General features: G+C 51.9%; 3 protein-coding genes across 11 annotated transcripts in view; 2 read left to right on the forward strand and 1 right to left on the reverse strand.

The window, feature by feature from the left end:
- MYRF (myelin regulatory factor) overlaps positions 1-6,278 on the forward strand; it is a 35,998-nt gene extending 29,720 nt beyond the window's left edge. For 6 of the 9 annotated variants that reach the window (XM_032153047.2, XM_032153046.2, XM_032153050.2 and 3 more), the window contains 5 exons: positions 1,293-1,395; positions 1,629-1,703; positions 2,058-2,163; positions 3,601-3,675; positions 3,864-6,278. In XM_032153047.2, coding sequence (XP_032008938.1) covers positions 1,293-1,395; positions 1,629-1,703; positions 2,058-2,163; positions 3,601-3,675; positions 3,864-3,944 — 440 coding nt within the window. In that variant the 3' untranslated portion in view covers positions 3,945-6,278. The remainder of the gene's footprint in view (positions 1-1,292; positions 1,396-1,628; positions 1,704-2,057; positions 2,164-3,600; positions 3,676-3,863) is intronic. The other 3 variants (XM_032153048.2, XM_032153049.2, XM_032153052.2) reach the window with 1 other exon arrangement.
- A 617-nt stretch (positions 6,279-6,895) lies between these two features.
- On the reverse strand, positions 6,896-10,458 carry TMEM258 (transmembrane protein 258). The gene is made up of 4 exons (XM_032153056.2): positions 10,312-10,458; positions 8,260-8,369; positions 7,552-7,688; positions 6,896-7,002 (listed from the first exon to the last, which is right to left on the reverse strand). The coding sequence occupies exons 1-3, from the start codon at positions 10,312-10,314 to the stop codon at positions 7,562-7,564; spliced, it is 240 nt and encodes a 79-aa protein (XP_032008947.1). The 5' UTR covers positions 10,315-10,458; the 3' UTR covers positions 6,896-7,002; positions 7,552-7,561.
- Positions 10,459-10,497: 39 nt separating this feature from the next.
- Positions 10,498-15,627, forward strand: FEN1 (flap structure-specific endonuclease 1). The gene is made up of 2 exons (XM_032153055.2): positions 10,498-10,784; positions 13,106-15,627. The coding sequence occupies exon 2, from the start codon at positions 13,127-13,129 to the stop codon at positions 14,267-14,269; it is 1,143 nt and encodes a 380-aa protein (XP_032008946.1). The 5' UTR covers positions 10,498-10,784; positions 13,106-13,126; the 3' UTR covers positions 14,270-15,627.
- The last annotated feature ends 227 nt before the right edge of the window (positions 15,628-15,854 follow it).

Here is a 15,854-nt window from a genome sequence, read left to right on the forward strand (position 1 = left end):
TACCGGGTCTCCGCTACTGTTTCCCAAACCTTGGATCTTTGGTTTTAACAAAGCTACAGAATCTTTTATTGCAGTTTTCAAACTGGGTTCCTCTGAGGTACCCTGGGGGCTGCCCTGGGAGTTGAAGGGGAGGCTGGGAGGCTTCCTGGCTTCAACCAGGCAGCTCTGCTCTCACCAACTTTCATTTAATGGGTTTTGTGGCTTCAAGAAAAAGAAAGCCTGGAAAATGTGGCTTACAGAGATGGAAATTCAATGTGATGGGGGAACCCCACGGGGGAGATGTTTGCCAGGCACCCGCTTACTGAACTGCCTGCCACTCTGTGGCTGGCTCTGTACAGGGGACTGGGGGTGATGAAGACAGACATGCCCCTGTCCCCAAAGACCTCACAGACATGAAAACACAGCAGTGTGATGAGGCTCTGAGGGGACATGCAGGTAGCTTTGGGACTGGGGAGGACACTTAATCTGGATGAAGGTGGGGAGGATCAGGGAAAACTTCTCTGGAGTTGGTGACATTTGAGCTGACCTTTGGAATTTGCCCAGAAGGGATGTGGGAAGGGCACCTTCCATCTCGTCTGTATCTGATACCTGTCCTGACCACACAGGGTGTCCTGGATCCTGTTGGGGTCCTTGGGTCCCTGGGTCATGCCTCAGCTGAAAATGTACCAGGTCCAGCAAATGTTCAGCGGCCCCAGCTTCCCCCTTCCTGGGTGGATAGTCAGGCAGCAGCAAGACTGTATGTGAACTAGATGAGCAAGAAGGCCTGTCTCCCCCATCTGGCTTGTCACACTTCAGTCCCACCCCTACGCAGCCAGCCAGCCTGCAGTCGGTTTGTTCAGGGAGGCTGCGAGGAGCAGCGTGCTGGTAGCGGTGTAATCATCGGCCTTGGGGCAGAGGGGAGCCTGATTTGTGTGATGCTGTCAACACTGCTGATTTCAAGCTACCAGTGTAACTGATGTTTCTGAACCCAGAACTGGGAGAGATGCCCGCAGTCAGGAACAAAGGCTTCGAGCCGGCTCCTGCACACCTGGCAAGGGATGTGAAGACCCATCCCTACTTCTGGGTGTTCCAGTTCTTTTGAGGAGGCAGACATCAGGCTCACGGGAACTGGGTAGTCCTAGGGCTGCTGAGGAAAGGGTGTAGTGTGATTCTGGCCATTGTGGAGGTCTGGAAAAAAATAACCTGGAACTTATTCATACTAAGGTGTCAGTGACTGCCCCAAGTCTGGCAAGGAAAGACTTGCCTGCTCCTCATTTGTGTCCTGCCTTGTCATCTTACTCCTGCCCCAACAGCCTCTCTCCTTGCAGAGCCAGTGCCCTCCCTGACCTCCATCCAGGTGCTGGAGAATTCGATGCCCATCACCTCCCAGTACTGTGCTCCAGGGGATGCCTGCAGGTGGGCTGGGCTCCCTCCCCTCACCCAGGGAGGTCCTCAGGTGACATGAGCCCAGGTGGTACAGATCGCCCAGAACTTGCCCTCTCAGGGAGGAGCCTCCCCCATAAGGCAGGGCAGCCCCTTTCCAGGCCTCTGTGGGGCTCCAGTAGATTGGGGGCTGAGGAGTCCACGGGGGAGGTTGGGTGGTGGTGGCAGTGTGCCCTCAGGCTAAGGTGCCAGTTTTGCCCCTGCAGGCCTGGGAACTTCACCTACCACATCCCTGTCAGCAGTGGCACCCCACTGCACCTCAGCCTGACTCTGCAGATGAAGTGAGTGCTGGCGTGGGGAAGTGGGAGGCAGGAGGGGAACCAGGGAGAATCTCCCGCAGGGCCTCAGAACAGCCAAGTCTGAGGACAGCCGGAGAGTCTCTGGTATTTCCTACACGGTGGGATGAGTGCTGACTTCATTGCCTACTTTGTGGTTAACTGGCTAAATGACCTGGCCTCATGGGCTGAGGACCACATGGGATGGTCTATGGGAAAGGTTTTGTTCGAGGGCCCTGGTTATTGTGCGGTGTTTCAGGCTGGGTGGAGATTCAGAGGCATGTGGCAGGCTGGCTGGGAGGGGGCTGGGGTTGAGGGACTTCAGAACTTCATTTCTCTGCTAACTGGGCCTGTCTACAGCTCCTCCTCCCCCGTGTCTGTGGTGCTGTGCAGCCTGAGGTCAAAGGAGGAGCCATGTGAGGAGGGGAGCCTTCCACAGAGTCTCCACATCCACCAGGACACACAGGTAGGTGGGACTGGGAAGCTGTGGGCTGGCCAGGCCCGAGCTGCTTCTCTCCTGGCACAACTGGGCCCCCAAATGGGCAAGGAGCAGAAGCTGGGAGTTAGAGTGAAGCCATCTCCACAAGGGACACTCTGGGGCCTGGGCCTCTGTGTCCCAGGGAGGGGCATGCATGTTTGTTCATTCCACTCTGCTGAGCATCTCCCGGCCCTGCCATGCTGGAGACCTGGGGAAGAAAGCAGATCACAGGCACTAATGTGGATGAGTGCAGTGACGGAAACAGGCATCAATGATGGAAACATTCCAATGATGGAAACAGGCGGGTGTCTGGGAGCCCAAGGCGGGGAGGGCTGTGGCTCACTGGAGGTGTCTGCAGAAGCAGGAAGGAGCCGACCTCATGCTCAGGTTGGGGAAGTGGCACAGCTAGATGTGCAGCATTAGAGGGCCCCTCAGGTTCCATGTTTGACCACCTCTTCTGGAAGAACTGGATGGCGAGCTCCTCCCTGGCCAGGTAACCGGAAGTTATGACTGTCCCTGGGGCCTATGGACCCCCAGTTTCTCCTTGAGCCTAAGAGGCCATGGGAGAAGACTCTCAGGACAAATGAAGGGAAGTAATGATTATTTTTTCTCGCCTATTCATGTGTTTACTCAGAAAATATTGATTGGGTCCCCATCTGTCCCAGGCCATGCCGGGACACAGCTGCAGGGGAGAGAGGTGGAGTAGACACAGGTTTTGACTTCCAAGAACGTACTCTATAGTGAGGGAGAAAAGATGTGCAGAAAGCACCTGCAACAGAGGTGGGGGTGCTTCTGAGGGAGGCCCGAGCCCTGTGGCCCTGCAGAAGAGACAGTGTCCGAGAGAGAGGGAGAGCCCAGCTAGACATGCAGCAGACATGGTGCTCGGGCCTGAAACCACATAACAGACGCACAGCCAAAGCCTCAGGTAGATGGGCAAGCTGCCTGCGGCCAGGCTGCATGCCACCCTGTGAGGGAGACAGCCAGACAGACTTGGGTTTGAATCCCAGCTGTGTGATTTTGCCACAAGGTGTGATTTTTAGAAAGTGGCTCAGTTTCCTCATCCAGAAGATGGGGCTAGTAGCAGCACTGTGTCACTGGATTGTACTGAGGATGGCGCTAATGAAATACTTTGATGTGCCCAGAGCATAGTGGGTGAGGGAACCCAGCACAACAGGACTGGGAAGGAGGCAGGGGCCAGGTGGAGGTGGCTGTGGACCTGCCAGTCCCGGGCACGATCTGCATGGAGTAGCTGCCATTGTTCCTTCTGCCAAAGCAGAACGTGCTCCTTCCCATCTCTTCAAAGTTCTCTGCTTTTTTCCTTCATAAAACTCCCCACAGACCCCAGGACTGCGATGGCCGTGGTGAGAGATGCTGGTTGGGATAAGGGCAGCAGTCTGTCCTGACCCCTCTCTCCCTTCTCTCCAGGGCACCTCTCACCAGTGGCCAATAACCATCCTGTCCTTCCGTGAATTCACCTACCACTTCCGGGTGGCACTGCTGGTGAGCAGGGGCATCCCACCTACCCCGAAGGTCTGGGCACCCCTGTCTGCAATGTGGGGCTTGAGGCATGGGGGGTTTGCACAGTATGTGGTAGGGCTGGGGGCACAGTGTCAAGCAATGTCAGCAGGGAGTGCCGTCTGCCCCGCACCCCCAGAGCCGCCTCACCTTCCCACTGCCCTTCCACCCAGGGTCAGGCCAACTGCAGTTCGGAGGCTCTCGTCCAGCCAGCCACAGACTACTACTTCCACTTCTACCGCCTGTGTGACTGAGCTGCCCTCCTGAGGCAGCACCACACCAAGGACCAGGGGTGCCCAGGCACCCCCCAACACTGGATGCAATGGTGTTACACTGGAGCCCGCTGCAGGCCAGCTCTGCTGTTCACTGGCCCTACCCAAGACTGGTCAAACTGGAAGTCTTCACACTGGAGTTGCTGTTCCAGCTGGTCGCCCCTCACGGCACAGAGGGAACCTGAGAGCCAGAGACTTCCTGGGCCTTCCTGCCTGCCACCCCCTAGGGGCCAGGACAGGACCAGTTTACCTCTTTCCAGATATGGTGATTGGAGGGCTGGTTCAGGTGCCCTGGAGGGAAGGGGAAGCCTGTGGCCCTGATTTGTTCAGAGCCCACTCTCCCCTGCCTCCCCCTTTGAGACTGGAGCCAACCCTCTTGGAGAGAGGACCTGCCCACCTTTGAGATCAGCAGGGGGCTTGGATCCAGCCCTAAGAGACTTGGGTGGACCCCCATGAGTCAATGGAGGGCAGACGGCTCTCCCCCTTAAAGCTGTTCCCTGGGGGACGGCTTGGTAGTGGACTTTCTGGGGTTTGCCTGTTACACCAGACTCGGACTTCTAAGCTTTAAGTGTGACCCAGGAAGTTTCTTCTCCCTAGGAGGGCTTGGCTCCCAAGAAGTCCCAGGGCAGCCGAGGCCAGCCCTGGATGGGTTGGAGAAACTGACTTTGTGCCTTAAGTCTACTCAGTGCCTGGTGAAGCCACTCTCAGCCCTTCACAGGCCTGAACCAGTAGGGGCCAGTGGGCCAGGTAAGCCCTAGAGCCTTGAACCAGGAATATCCAGGAAGAGGAAAGCCCCCAGATGGTGTTGCAGCTTCACTGCCTGCATTCCTGGGAGCGTCTGGAGCTCACAGTAATCGGTGACCACATCATTCTCTCTGAGCAGAGGAGCAGGAATCCCTCAAGCAGCAGCTTGGTCTTGGCTGGTGGGCAGATGCAAATAGCTTTTGCTGTCATTAATGAAGTAATTACTAAATGCACTTAAACCAGGGCAGGAAGGAGTGGAAGGATGGAGCTAGAAAGTTCAGAGTGGGCCAGAGCAGGGGTGTGACACTTGCAAAGACAGGGCTCTGAGTCTGATCCCTTCCAGGGAGCCTCAGACACCCATCCCTCTCCCGACCACCAAGACCCTGGGTTAGGGAAGTTGTATCTTAAGTGCCACCTTCAAGTTTCTTAGTGGCGCCTGGTGCATTCTGAGGCTACATCCAGGCTCATGGAAGGAGTATGGTATTCATTTAGCCATGTCTGCCATGGGTCCAGAAATGGGAAAGGGAATTGCTGTCCTTGCCCTGTGGTATGCTGCCACCTCTTTGGGAAGCAGGCCTTGCCCGTCCCACCGCTCATTCTCAGTTTTGAATGGGAGGCCTTTCTATAGTGGAGCTGAATCCTTGAAGCCTATGAACTGCAGGCCCCCTTTTGCCATTGATCTCAAAGCACTTGTCCTCAGGATAGGGGAACAACAGGGGGATGCAGGAATAGCAGGGACAGCTTCCTCCCAGCCCCCTCCCCAGTTTGGTTCTGCTGACATAGGAATTTTACGATTCCCATACCATGCATGGGCTGAGCCTTCCTTAGGATGACTTTGTTCTCCCTCCCACTGGGGAAATCCTCCCTATGCCTTAAAACTGCCGAGCCCCACTCCATGTAATAGGATTCCTGGGCTTCCTCAATGGGGGTTCATGTTCTTGGACTGCGGCCCCTCAGTCCTTAACTGGAAAGTGACCTTCCACTGCCCCCTGGAGCCCCAAACCCGTTAGCAGCTGGCTGTTTCCATGCCTGGGGAGGGGTTCCTCAGTGCAAGAGTTGGGGCCAGGCTGGGGCTCCAAGCTGCTTGACGGGGTCAACCTTGGACCAAAGTTGCCTTAAGCCCGTGGTAAAAGGGCTTCAGGGAAGGTAAGTGGGCCACCTGTTGGAAGCTGCCAGCTGCCCGGCTGGCAATGGTGTGAGTGTCTTGGCCCCATCCCTGCCCTGGGGTCCAGCAGGTCATCCCTCCCTTCTTCTCTCTCCTTTGGCGTTTGTTCCTGTAGCCACTGGGCTAATCTCCCCCTAGCTTCAAGCTGTACATAGGGCCTCCCAGTGCAAATCCTCCTGCCCATACCGTGCCCCCTTAGAAGCCTGCGTGTGCATAGAGCGCCCCCTACCTCCCAGTTAACTCCCAGTTCTTCTCCCGGAGCTTGGTATTTATCGTGTGCCAACTCTGACTCTGAGGTGGGCAGTGAGGGAAGCAGCCCCGGGCCTGCTTGCTTCCTGTCCCCGAAATGTTCTTTTCTTCTGAAGTAAATATACATATATAAATAAATGTATAAATACTGCTTTGTATCTGAGCTTGCCTCCTTGTCTCTTCTTGGGATTGGTCTGGTGGGAGAAGAGTCACCCATAAGGCTAGGGCCAGTTGGAATTCAAAGTTCTTCCTGAGAAGCCTGGAATCTCTGAGCTCCTGAACCAGAGGGCCAAATGGATGCTTCATATCCCTTATCCTCTTAGCTTCATACTGGGGCTAGGGGTGGACTCATCAGCCCCTCCCATGGCCACACCTTCCCCTCCCGCGCACCTGCTGCTGCCCACCTGCATTAAAAGTAGCTGCCAAGGGGAAAAGCCTTCTTAGGGGGACAAGCTGAGCCTGGTGAGGATGCCCCAGCACACAGAAGGGTGACTATGTTTACAGCAGGGACTGGTCTAGGGCAGAATGGACCGATGTGGGTTCCTAGAGAAGTCTGTCCTAGAAACAATAGAAAAGGGTAGGCCCAGACCCTATCCACAGGTAAGCCTTAAATTCCAATGACAAAACACCGATGCCACACAAATCTCATCCCCCTTAAGTAGATCAGCAGCAGGAACTGTGAAAGGCAGATGAGAAATGGGAAAGGGAAGAGATTGGGGAAGCAATGTAGGTCCCAGCACCCCACCACCCCCACAGAATGGGCCCCAGACAGGACTGCCATACATCTGCATTTATTATGGGCAGCAGGTGGGACACTTCCAGCAACAGTAAAAAAAAGTAATTTACAAAAGCAGAGGTTCAGTGAAGCCATCTGGTTGTTACCTAAAAGAGGAGAGGGGTATCAAAATGAGACCAATGGCCCTTCTTTCCTCCTTCTCTCCCTGCACCCCTGTGCTCCTGGGGCAAGGGCTATCGAGCATACACCTCTGAGGATGAGCCACCAGAGCTGATTCCTAGTGGCCTGTTTGGTGGATTGTCTGCAGCAGGTTTTAAGCCCTGGATCTTGACCCCCTTTCAGCCAGCTGACTTCCCAGCAGCCTCTCCAAGTCACTGGGGTCTGACTTCTAAGAATGTACATGTACAACCATGGGATGCCTGCGTCCACACTTCTATGTGGTACATCCCAAAGGCAGATCGAGGCCTTGGGCCATGTGAGCTCAGAACTGACAAAGTCATATTTGGCTCAAATCCATATGAGGGGCAGAAAGAGGCACAAATGTCTAGTGTCCCTACCCATTCCACTGAGTCTGTCTCCATCAACCAAGGGGTCATGCTGGTAAGAGCTTTAAGGACCCTGCTGACCTGACTCTGGGGAGGCTTCCCTGGGCTGTGCCTTGGAGGCTCATGCGTCCATCCCATTGTAGCTCTTACCCTTGGGTGCTCACACGTAGATGCCGACCCAGAGCAGCAGGAAGAGGACTCCAAAGCCCATGAAGAGTGAGGCTACCAAGGAGATGAGGAGCTCTTTATAGATATCACGAGTGTACTTGGTAGAGGTGACCTCGTAACTGGGCACAGCAGTTAAGGCAAAGCGAAGGGGTGGACTGTGGAGTGCAGACAGCCCAGCCCACGGCACTCTGAGGAGAAAAGTATTGGCTCAATGCCTTCTGGGAGGCCTATCTGGCTCAGAGCAGCCAGGCAGAGGGGCCTAAGAGATGCCTTGGACTCTGGTGCTCCACTGCCATGAAGAAAATGAGACCCAGAGGAGTTAGGTCACTTGCCCCAGGTCACACAGCTCATGAGGGCCGGAGCTGGGACTAGCCCTCAGACCTCCCGACACCTGAGTGCACCCTTCCTTATACCACCTTTCCAACTGTAGCACCCCTATTCCCCACCTCCACTCCAGCCAGGCCCCCTGCTCACTGTCCTGGAAATCCAAAGAACAAACTGAGCTCACCTGAACTTGGGAAATAAGGCCATAAACTTCCCCTGGGCATCACCAGCCCTCCTCTCCTCCTTACCTTCTCTCAGCCCCAATCCAGTGTACGAAACTGGCGGGGTCCATGTACCTAGTGTGGTTTCTCCCTGAGCTTCCCACATCACTAATGCTGGTACTCTGGCTGCTCAGTGAAAGGATACACGAAGAACCAGGCGGTGAAGAACATGCCGATGGCCAGAAGCACCACGGTCAGATGGGGGAAGACAGCTGGGTTCACTGGGCTGGTATATCTGCTCATGGCCTCGAGCTCCTAGAGGAGGGCAAGAGATCAGAGCTATCAAAGAATCCCATGATTTCAGCCTGGAGAGAACATGGGATTATCAAGGAGCCAGTGCTGCTGTGAAACAGAGGCTGATTTTAGCCCAGAAATGTAGCTGCAGATCAATGGTCCTTAGCATTTTCTGAGGCCAATGATCCGACCACTATGAAAATGTGACTAAAGGTACGAACTCTCTGCCTGAGAAAAACCACATACAAGAAAAAGTTTGCCTACAATTTCCGGAGCTTTGTGGACCAGTATCTATAGACACCAAGCTGAGAACCCCTACTATGTCACTGACTGGTGGTACCCAGATCTCATCTTTTTTTTTTTTGACGGAGTCTCATTTTTTGGATGGCGTCTCCGTCGCCCAGGCTGGAGGGCAGTGGCACGATCTTGGCTCACTGCGACCTCTGCCGCCCGGGTTCTAGAGATTCTCATACCTCAGTCTCTCGAGTAGCTGGGACTATAGGATTACAGGTGCGCACCACCACATCTAATTTTTGTATTTTTAGTAGAGATGGGGTTTTGCCATGTTGGCCAGGATGGTCTCGAATTCCTGACCTCAGGTGATCTGCCTGCCTCGGCCTCCCAAAGTACTGAGATTACAGGTGTGAGTCACCATGCCCAGGCTCAATTTTTTTTTTTTCAGACAGAGTCTCGATCTATCACCCAGGCCGGAGTGCCTGGAGTGCAGTGGTGCGAATTCGGCTCACTGTAAGCTCCGCCTTCTGGGTTCAAGTGATTCTCCTGCCTCAGCCTCCCGAGCAGCTGGGATTACAGGCGTGAACCACCATGCCCGGCTAATTTTTTGTATTTTTAGTAGAGACAGGGTTTCACCTTGCTGGCCAGGCTGGTCTTGAACTTCTGACCTCCTGATCTGCCCGCCTCGGCCTCCCAAAGTGCTGGGATTACAGGAGTGAGCCACCGCGCCTGGCCCTCAATTTCTAATTCAGTATTTTCTCACTACCTGTGCTATTATGGAATCTTGTGAGCTACGGTCAAGACATTCAAGTTCTGGTTCTACTTACTGAGTAATCTGAGTCTGAGTAAAGTGATTGTAATATCTATTTCACAGGACTGAAAAATAAGAAAGATGATGAATCAAAGCATCTAGTGCCTGGCAGGGAGTATTTCGCTCAATAGGTATTTGCTTCCTTCCTAAGGTTGTAGGGAAAATGATGAGATAATGCCTTTTATGAAAGAGGGCTGTAAACGTAAAGATCTGTACAAATGTTAACTTCATTGTCACCCGTCAGCCAATGCTTCTAAAATCCAGAACATAACAACTCTAGAGAAGTAAACTGCCCCCATTGTTCTGAGACACTGGAATTCAATTCAGTAAACAATCACGGCCCCCTTCCCCCAAAATGATAAAGACAATCACTGCCATTTATTGAGCTTCCAATTACAGGCCCTCTGTTTGGCACTGGGAATACAAAGATGAATAGACATCATCCCAGAGCTAGATGCGCGTCAGACGGTGGTCACTAGGAGGGGTGGCCGAAAACAAAGAAGTCCAGGAACGTGGCCAGAGATCTGTACAGAGGCTGTGGGCGCTCCTAGGAGTCTGGCCAAGTGCCTGAGAGTTGGAAGTGCTTCACCAAGAAACATTTGCCCAGGGCATTGTAGGATGGGCACGGGTTCGCCAGAACTTTCCAGATAAAGATAACACACCACCGGTAACAGAGATATACAAACTGGAAGGTATTCAAAATTCGCCCCACGCCTCTCACCCTTAGAAATCGCGAGCTCAGAAATCTAAGGAGTTCATGGCAAGGGGCTTCCCCCTTCCCCACCCTTCAGCCCAGGCCGGAGGTTCCAGGAGCGTCTAGCCGTCTGGATCTCCGGCGTCTGAGGAGAGAAGCGCGGTGTGGGTCAGACTCCAAGGGGTCCTCGCATCCCCGTCTGGAACTCCCCTCAACCCTCTCACCATTTTGCCCCGCGCAGGTTAATCCGCCGCTCCGCCACCGGAAGAACACGTCGGCAGAAGCAGGCGCCTAGCACAACCGGAAAAGGAAGTGCCTCCGGCGCAAGTGGCATTGAGGGACTTGTAGTCCTGCGATTTCGGGTGTAGCGGGAGCAGGCGCCTGCGGGGACCTGGTGCGGGTGGAGTGGGGACAAGCGGTGGAGAAGGGTACGCCAGGGTCGCTGAGAGACTCTGTTCTCCCTGGAGGGACTGCTTGCCCTGAGAGCAGCCGTCTGAGGAGACGCAGCCTGCACTACACTCCCCAAGAGGCTGTGCGTGGCGAGCAGGTCACGTGACGGGAGCGCGGGCTTTGGAAGGCGGCTGAACGTCAGGCGACTCGCAGCTAAGCTGAGAAGGGAGCGCGGGTTTAGGACCGCCTGCCCGGGGCAACCCCGAAGCAAGCGTTAGCCGCCGAGGCCTCGTGTCCCAAAGGCCAGGTGAGACCCCATGGGAAGCGCCTGCGGGAGCGACGGGGTCCGCTTGGCGCTGGGGGCCGTGGGGAGCCGGGGTCTGGAGTGCGCGGGATTCGCAGTCAAGCGGTAGCGCCACTTTTCCCCCTGTGAGCCTTGGGCCAATCGCGTAAGCTGCGAGCCTCTCTTTCCTCCATTGTAGAAAAGCGGTAATAAGTTCCACCTTATGGGGTCGTGTTGTATTTTTCCTAAGACCTTGGACGAGAAACATTTCTGACACTTGAGTTGTTTAGGCCTCTTTCCTGCCTACCTGTCTGTGGGACGCCGTGAGGGGATCAAGGGCTACATGGCCTGGTCCTCAGTCCACACTCCAGCAGCGCGGCCGGCTTGAGGCAAGAGCCGAAGGGTCACAGGCCTGGAGAGGGGACATTAGAGGTTTCCGTCTGTTGTCTCAGTTAACCCTGGCAACAACCCTGAGAGACAGGCATGGTAATCGTTCTTTTGTAGACGAGAAAATAAACCTCAGTGGCTTGGTAATGTCACACGGATGGTAAATGCCGCGCCTAGATTCAAGGCCAGAGCTTTTGCCGCTGCAATTCACGGGGGAATTATTCATATTAATCAAATGAATAATTCATTGTCAATTAAGTATTAATTGATTAATAATCCAGGGATTGACCTGGAAGGACGCGTGAGAGGATGGCGAGAGGAGGGCACAGCTAAGGAAAAGTGGGAAAAGGCGGGCCTTATTCCAGCTTTTTGTTGAGATCCCAGAATGTAAGGTTAGGTTGGGAACCAGAACATGAAAGATTGTGATGCCATGCTGAAGTGTTTGGACTGAATTAGAAGGAAGAATTGAACAGTCATTGATGCTCTAGAAAGAACCCTGTGAAGAAAGAGTGGGAACAATGAAAAGGCCTGATGGAGTCTTCCGTTTCTTCTTTCTCTTTTCTTTTCTTTTGTCTTCTTTTTTTTTCTTGACAGGGTCTTGCTTTGTTGCCCAGGCTGGAGTGTGGTGGCACAATCATAGCTCACTGCAACCTGGAACTCCTGGGCTCATGTGATCCTCCCACCACGGCCTCCCAAAGTGCTGGGATTACTGGCCAGAGCCTCTGTGCCTGGCCCCAGTAGAATATTTCTTGGAGTATTGGACACATACCAACAGTGGGTACAAGATGAGTTTTTTATTTTTTTGTTTTTTTGAGACAGAGTCTCACTCTCTTGCTAGGCTGGAGTGCAGTGGCACAATCTCGGCTCACTGCATTCTCTGCCTCCTGGGTTCAAGCGATTCTCCTGCCTCAGCCTCCCAAGTAGCTGGGACTACAGGTGCGTGCCACCACACCCAGCTAATTTTTTTTTTTTTTTGTATTTTTAGTAGAGACAGGGTTTCACTGTGTTGGCCAGGATGGCAAGATGATTTTAAATTGCACCCCCTAAAAATCCTTTTTAAGTTGTACATTTAACACATATTAAAATATAACTAATAGAACACAAATATTATTGCTTATGAGTTTTCCAGTTTAGTTTTTAAAAAAAAAATCTAAGTGAATGAAAGTACAGGTTTTAGTTGGAAGTAGCAAATATCGTAAGGGTGATTTGGGAAACACTGCTATCTGGGAAACACTGAACTCTGAAGTGCAATACTCTTTTGAGCCCAGTGACTACAGCATGCCAGACCCCTAAATCAGGACCTGGGGAGGAGCCTTGGAGTTAACATTTTCAGACTGAGTGGTAGAGAGAAAACTCAAAGGGAAAGACTTGAAACTCTAGCAACATTATAATAAAAGTAGAAACTCTTATGTGCTGAGGCGATGATGAAGAGAGTTTAAAGAAGCTTGTGAGAAAGCCACATCACCTCCATTCAGATATGTTTGCAATCCTTTTTCAAGGCTGCCTTATTAGTCAGGGTTCTCCAGAGACTCAAAACAAATCAGATCTGTTTGTTTAGCTGGTGTATTTGCCTGTCTTTCAGGTCTGCCATTATGGTCCCTGGACTCCTCAAGCCCGGCCAAGCACCCTGGCCTTCTGTGGTCCTTGATGGAGACCTATGTTGCAGGGTTTTTTTGTATAATAAATGATGCTGCTACCTTAGAATATCAACAATATCTTATTTCTCTAAGCACCTGGTTCAATTTCTGGTACTCGTTGAGCCTTACTATTGAGTACATTCTCCTGCTAGACTGAGTTTTTTGAGAATGGGGAACTTGTTCATCTTTTTATCTTTAGCAGTGCTGACTTGGTGTCCTTTTTGTTGTGTGGAATTTAGTTGAAGGCATGAAGTTGGTGAGATAACACCAGTTATAACCTTTCTCCTTTCCTCTGTCTCTGACTTGCCTTTCTTTTTTTAGTCATCCCTCCTCTGTGTTGCCATGGGAATTCAAGGCCTGGCCAAACTAATTGCTGATGTGGCCCCCAGTGCCATCCGGGAGAATGACATCAAGAGCTACTTTGGCCGTAAGGTGGCCATTGATGCCTCTATGAGCATTTATCAGTTCCTGATTGCTGTTCGCCAGGGTGGGGATGTGCTGCAGAATGAGGAGGGTGAGACCACCAGCCACCTGATGGGCATGTTCTACCGCACCATTCGCATGATGGAGAACGGCATCAAGCCCGTGTATGTCTTTGATGGCAAGCCGCCACAGCTCAAGTCAGGCGAGCTGGCCAAACGCAGTGAGCGGCGGGCTGAGGCAGAGAAGCAGCTGCAGCAGGCTCAGGCTGCTGGGGCCGAGCAGGAGGTGGAAAAATTCACTAAGCGGCTGGTGAAGGTCACTAAGCAGCACAACGATGAGTGCAAACATCTGCTGAGCCTCATGGGCATCCCTTATCTTGATGCACCCAGTGAGGCAGAGGCCAGCTGTGCTGCCCTGGTGAAGGCTGGCAAAGTCTATGCTGCGGCTACCGAGGACATGGACTGCCTCACCTTCGGCAGCCCTGTGCTAATGCGACACCTGACTGCCAGTGAAGCCAAAAAGCTGCCAATCCAGGAATTCCACCTGAGCCGGATTCTGCAGGAGCTGGGCCTGAACCAGGAACAGTTTGTGGATCTGTGCATCCTGCTAGGCAGTGACTACTGTGAGAGTATCCGGGGTATTGGGCCCAAGCGGGCTGTGGACCTCATCCAGAAACACAAGAGCATCGAGGAGATTGTGCGGCGACTTGACCCCAACAAGTACCCTGTGCCAGAAAATTGGCTCCACAAGGAGGCTCACCACCTCTTCTTGGAACCTGAGGTGCTGGACCCAGAGTCTGTGGAGCTGAAGTGGAGCGAGCCAAATGAAGAAGAGCTGGTCAAGTTCATGTGTGGTGAAAAGCAGTTCTCTGAGGAGCGAATCCGCAGTGGGGTCAAGAGGCTGAGTAAGAGCCGCCAAGGCAGCACCCAGGGCCGCCTGGATGATTTCTTCAAGGTGACTGGCTCACTCTCTTCAGCTAAGCGCAAGGAGCCAGAACCCAAGGGATCCACTAAGAAGAAGGCAAAGACTGGGGCAGCAGGGAAGTTTAAAAGGGGAAAATAAATGTGTTTCCCCATTATACCTCCTTGACCCCAGAATATTTGCCCTCTTGTACCCTTAAGAGCTACAGCTAGAGAAACCTTCACGGGGTGGAGAGAGGATTCTAAGGCTTTTCTAGCGTGACCCTTTTCAGTAGTGCTAGTCCCTTTTTTACTTGATCTTAATGGCAAGAAGGCCACAGAGGTACTTTTCCTTTTTTAGCTCAGGAAAATATGTCAGGCTCAAACCACTTCTCAGGCAGTTTAATGGACACTAAGTCCATTGTTACATGAAAGTGATAGATAGCAACAAGTTTTGGAGAAGAGAGAGGGAGATAAAAGGGGGAGACAAAAGATGTACAGAAATGATTTCCTGGCTGGCCAACTGGTGGCCAGTGGGAGGTGATGGTGGACCTAGACTGTGCTTTTCTGTCTTGTTCAGCCTTGACCCACCTTGAGAGAGAGCCATCAGGAAGGCACATCTTAGCAGATGGGAGGAACTGCTGAGAGAAGATAGGCAGAGAGCTGGAGCCCCTGGAGTTGACTGTGTCTGTGTTGGTAACTGATTACTGGCTGTGTCTTGGGTGGGCAGAAACTTGAACTTGCTATGTAATTTGTGTCTAGTTATTCAGAGGAGTAAGATGGTGATGTTCATCTGGCAATCAGCTGAGTTGAGACTTTGGAATAAGACACTGGTTTTCATGCGCTGTTTTTGTTATAAAGTTATGAAGAAAAAAAGTCAATAAAATTTTAAAAGTAACCAAAATGTCATGTTCTTTGAGAACATTTGAAAATATCCCAAGTGACCATGGCTCAAAATAGTTTTCCTTTTCACTTTCAACATGCTATAATTGCACTCGATTAACAATGGGTGGTTTGAGAGTGGCCACAAGATGGCACCATGCTCCATAAAATGGCCATGGCAGCTAGATGGAACTTCAGCCATTAGGAGGCTGCTTTGTTTATTTTATCTTGCTGGGAGAGGAGTTTTAATATGTTGAATAGATTTCTGGTCTCACTCCATGTGAGATCAAAGGAGTGCCTTTAAGAAAGCCTCACAATTTAGATCAACTACCTCATAACATCCAAGCATTTACTTTGCCACTACTTGTAAACTGAAAGCTGCCATTCAGAAACCATTTTCTTGTTCCTTTTGTAACCTCAAATCCAAGATATTGTTTCCCATAGAGATGGCATGTTTTTGAACTTTGAAAGTTTTATAATCCTGATAAAGCTTGGCCCATTTGAATGTCCGATGTTTTAGTATTCCTGTCAGGGCCATTTGAAGTTAACAGGGACACTTATGTAACTGTCCGAAATTTAAGCTGGCAATATCTTGACAGATTAAACAGGTAGGGAGCCTGAAGACCAGTAGTTTTCAAGTCTTTTAATGGAGAAACCTATTCTTCAAGTGTAATCTTATGTGAAATTTTAGGATATACAAGTTCCTCTGGTTGAAGTTGGAATGGGATAAAGTTTGCGCAGCAACGGCCTCATAACTTTTTGAAAACTCTGGTGTTGACAAAAAGTTCTATCCCAAGGGCAGGTAACTTTTGAAACTGATTTTCCCAGATTATACCAAGCCACACAACTTATTTGAGCTCTATTTT

The sequence above is a fragment of the Hylobates moloch genome, unplaced genomic scaffold (genome assembly GCF_009828535.3).
Source record: "Hylobates moloch isolate HMO894 unplaced genomic scaffold, HMol_V3 SCAFFOLD_5, whole genome shotgun sequence".
NCBI lineage: Eukaryota > Metazoa > Chordata > Mammalia > Primates > Hylobatidae > Hylobates > Hylobates moloch.

Bases quoted from the DNA above. Each gene is read 5' to 3' on its own strand.
- TMEM258 (XM_032153056.2), bottom strand. The intron at 7,689-8,259 runs GTATCCTTTCAC...TGCTGTGCCCAG, and splicing joins TTCACCGCCTGGTTCTTCGT to TTACGAGGTCACCTCTACCA.
- FEN1 (XM_032153055.2), top strand. From the start codon at position 13,127: ATGGGAATTCAAGGCCTGGCCAAACTAATTGCTGATGTGGCCCCCAGT.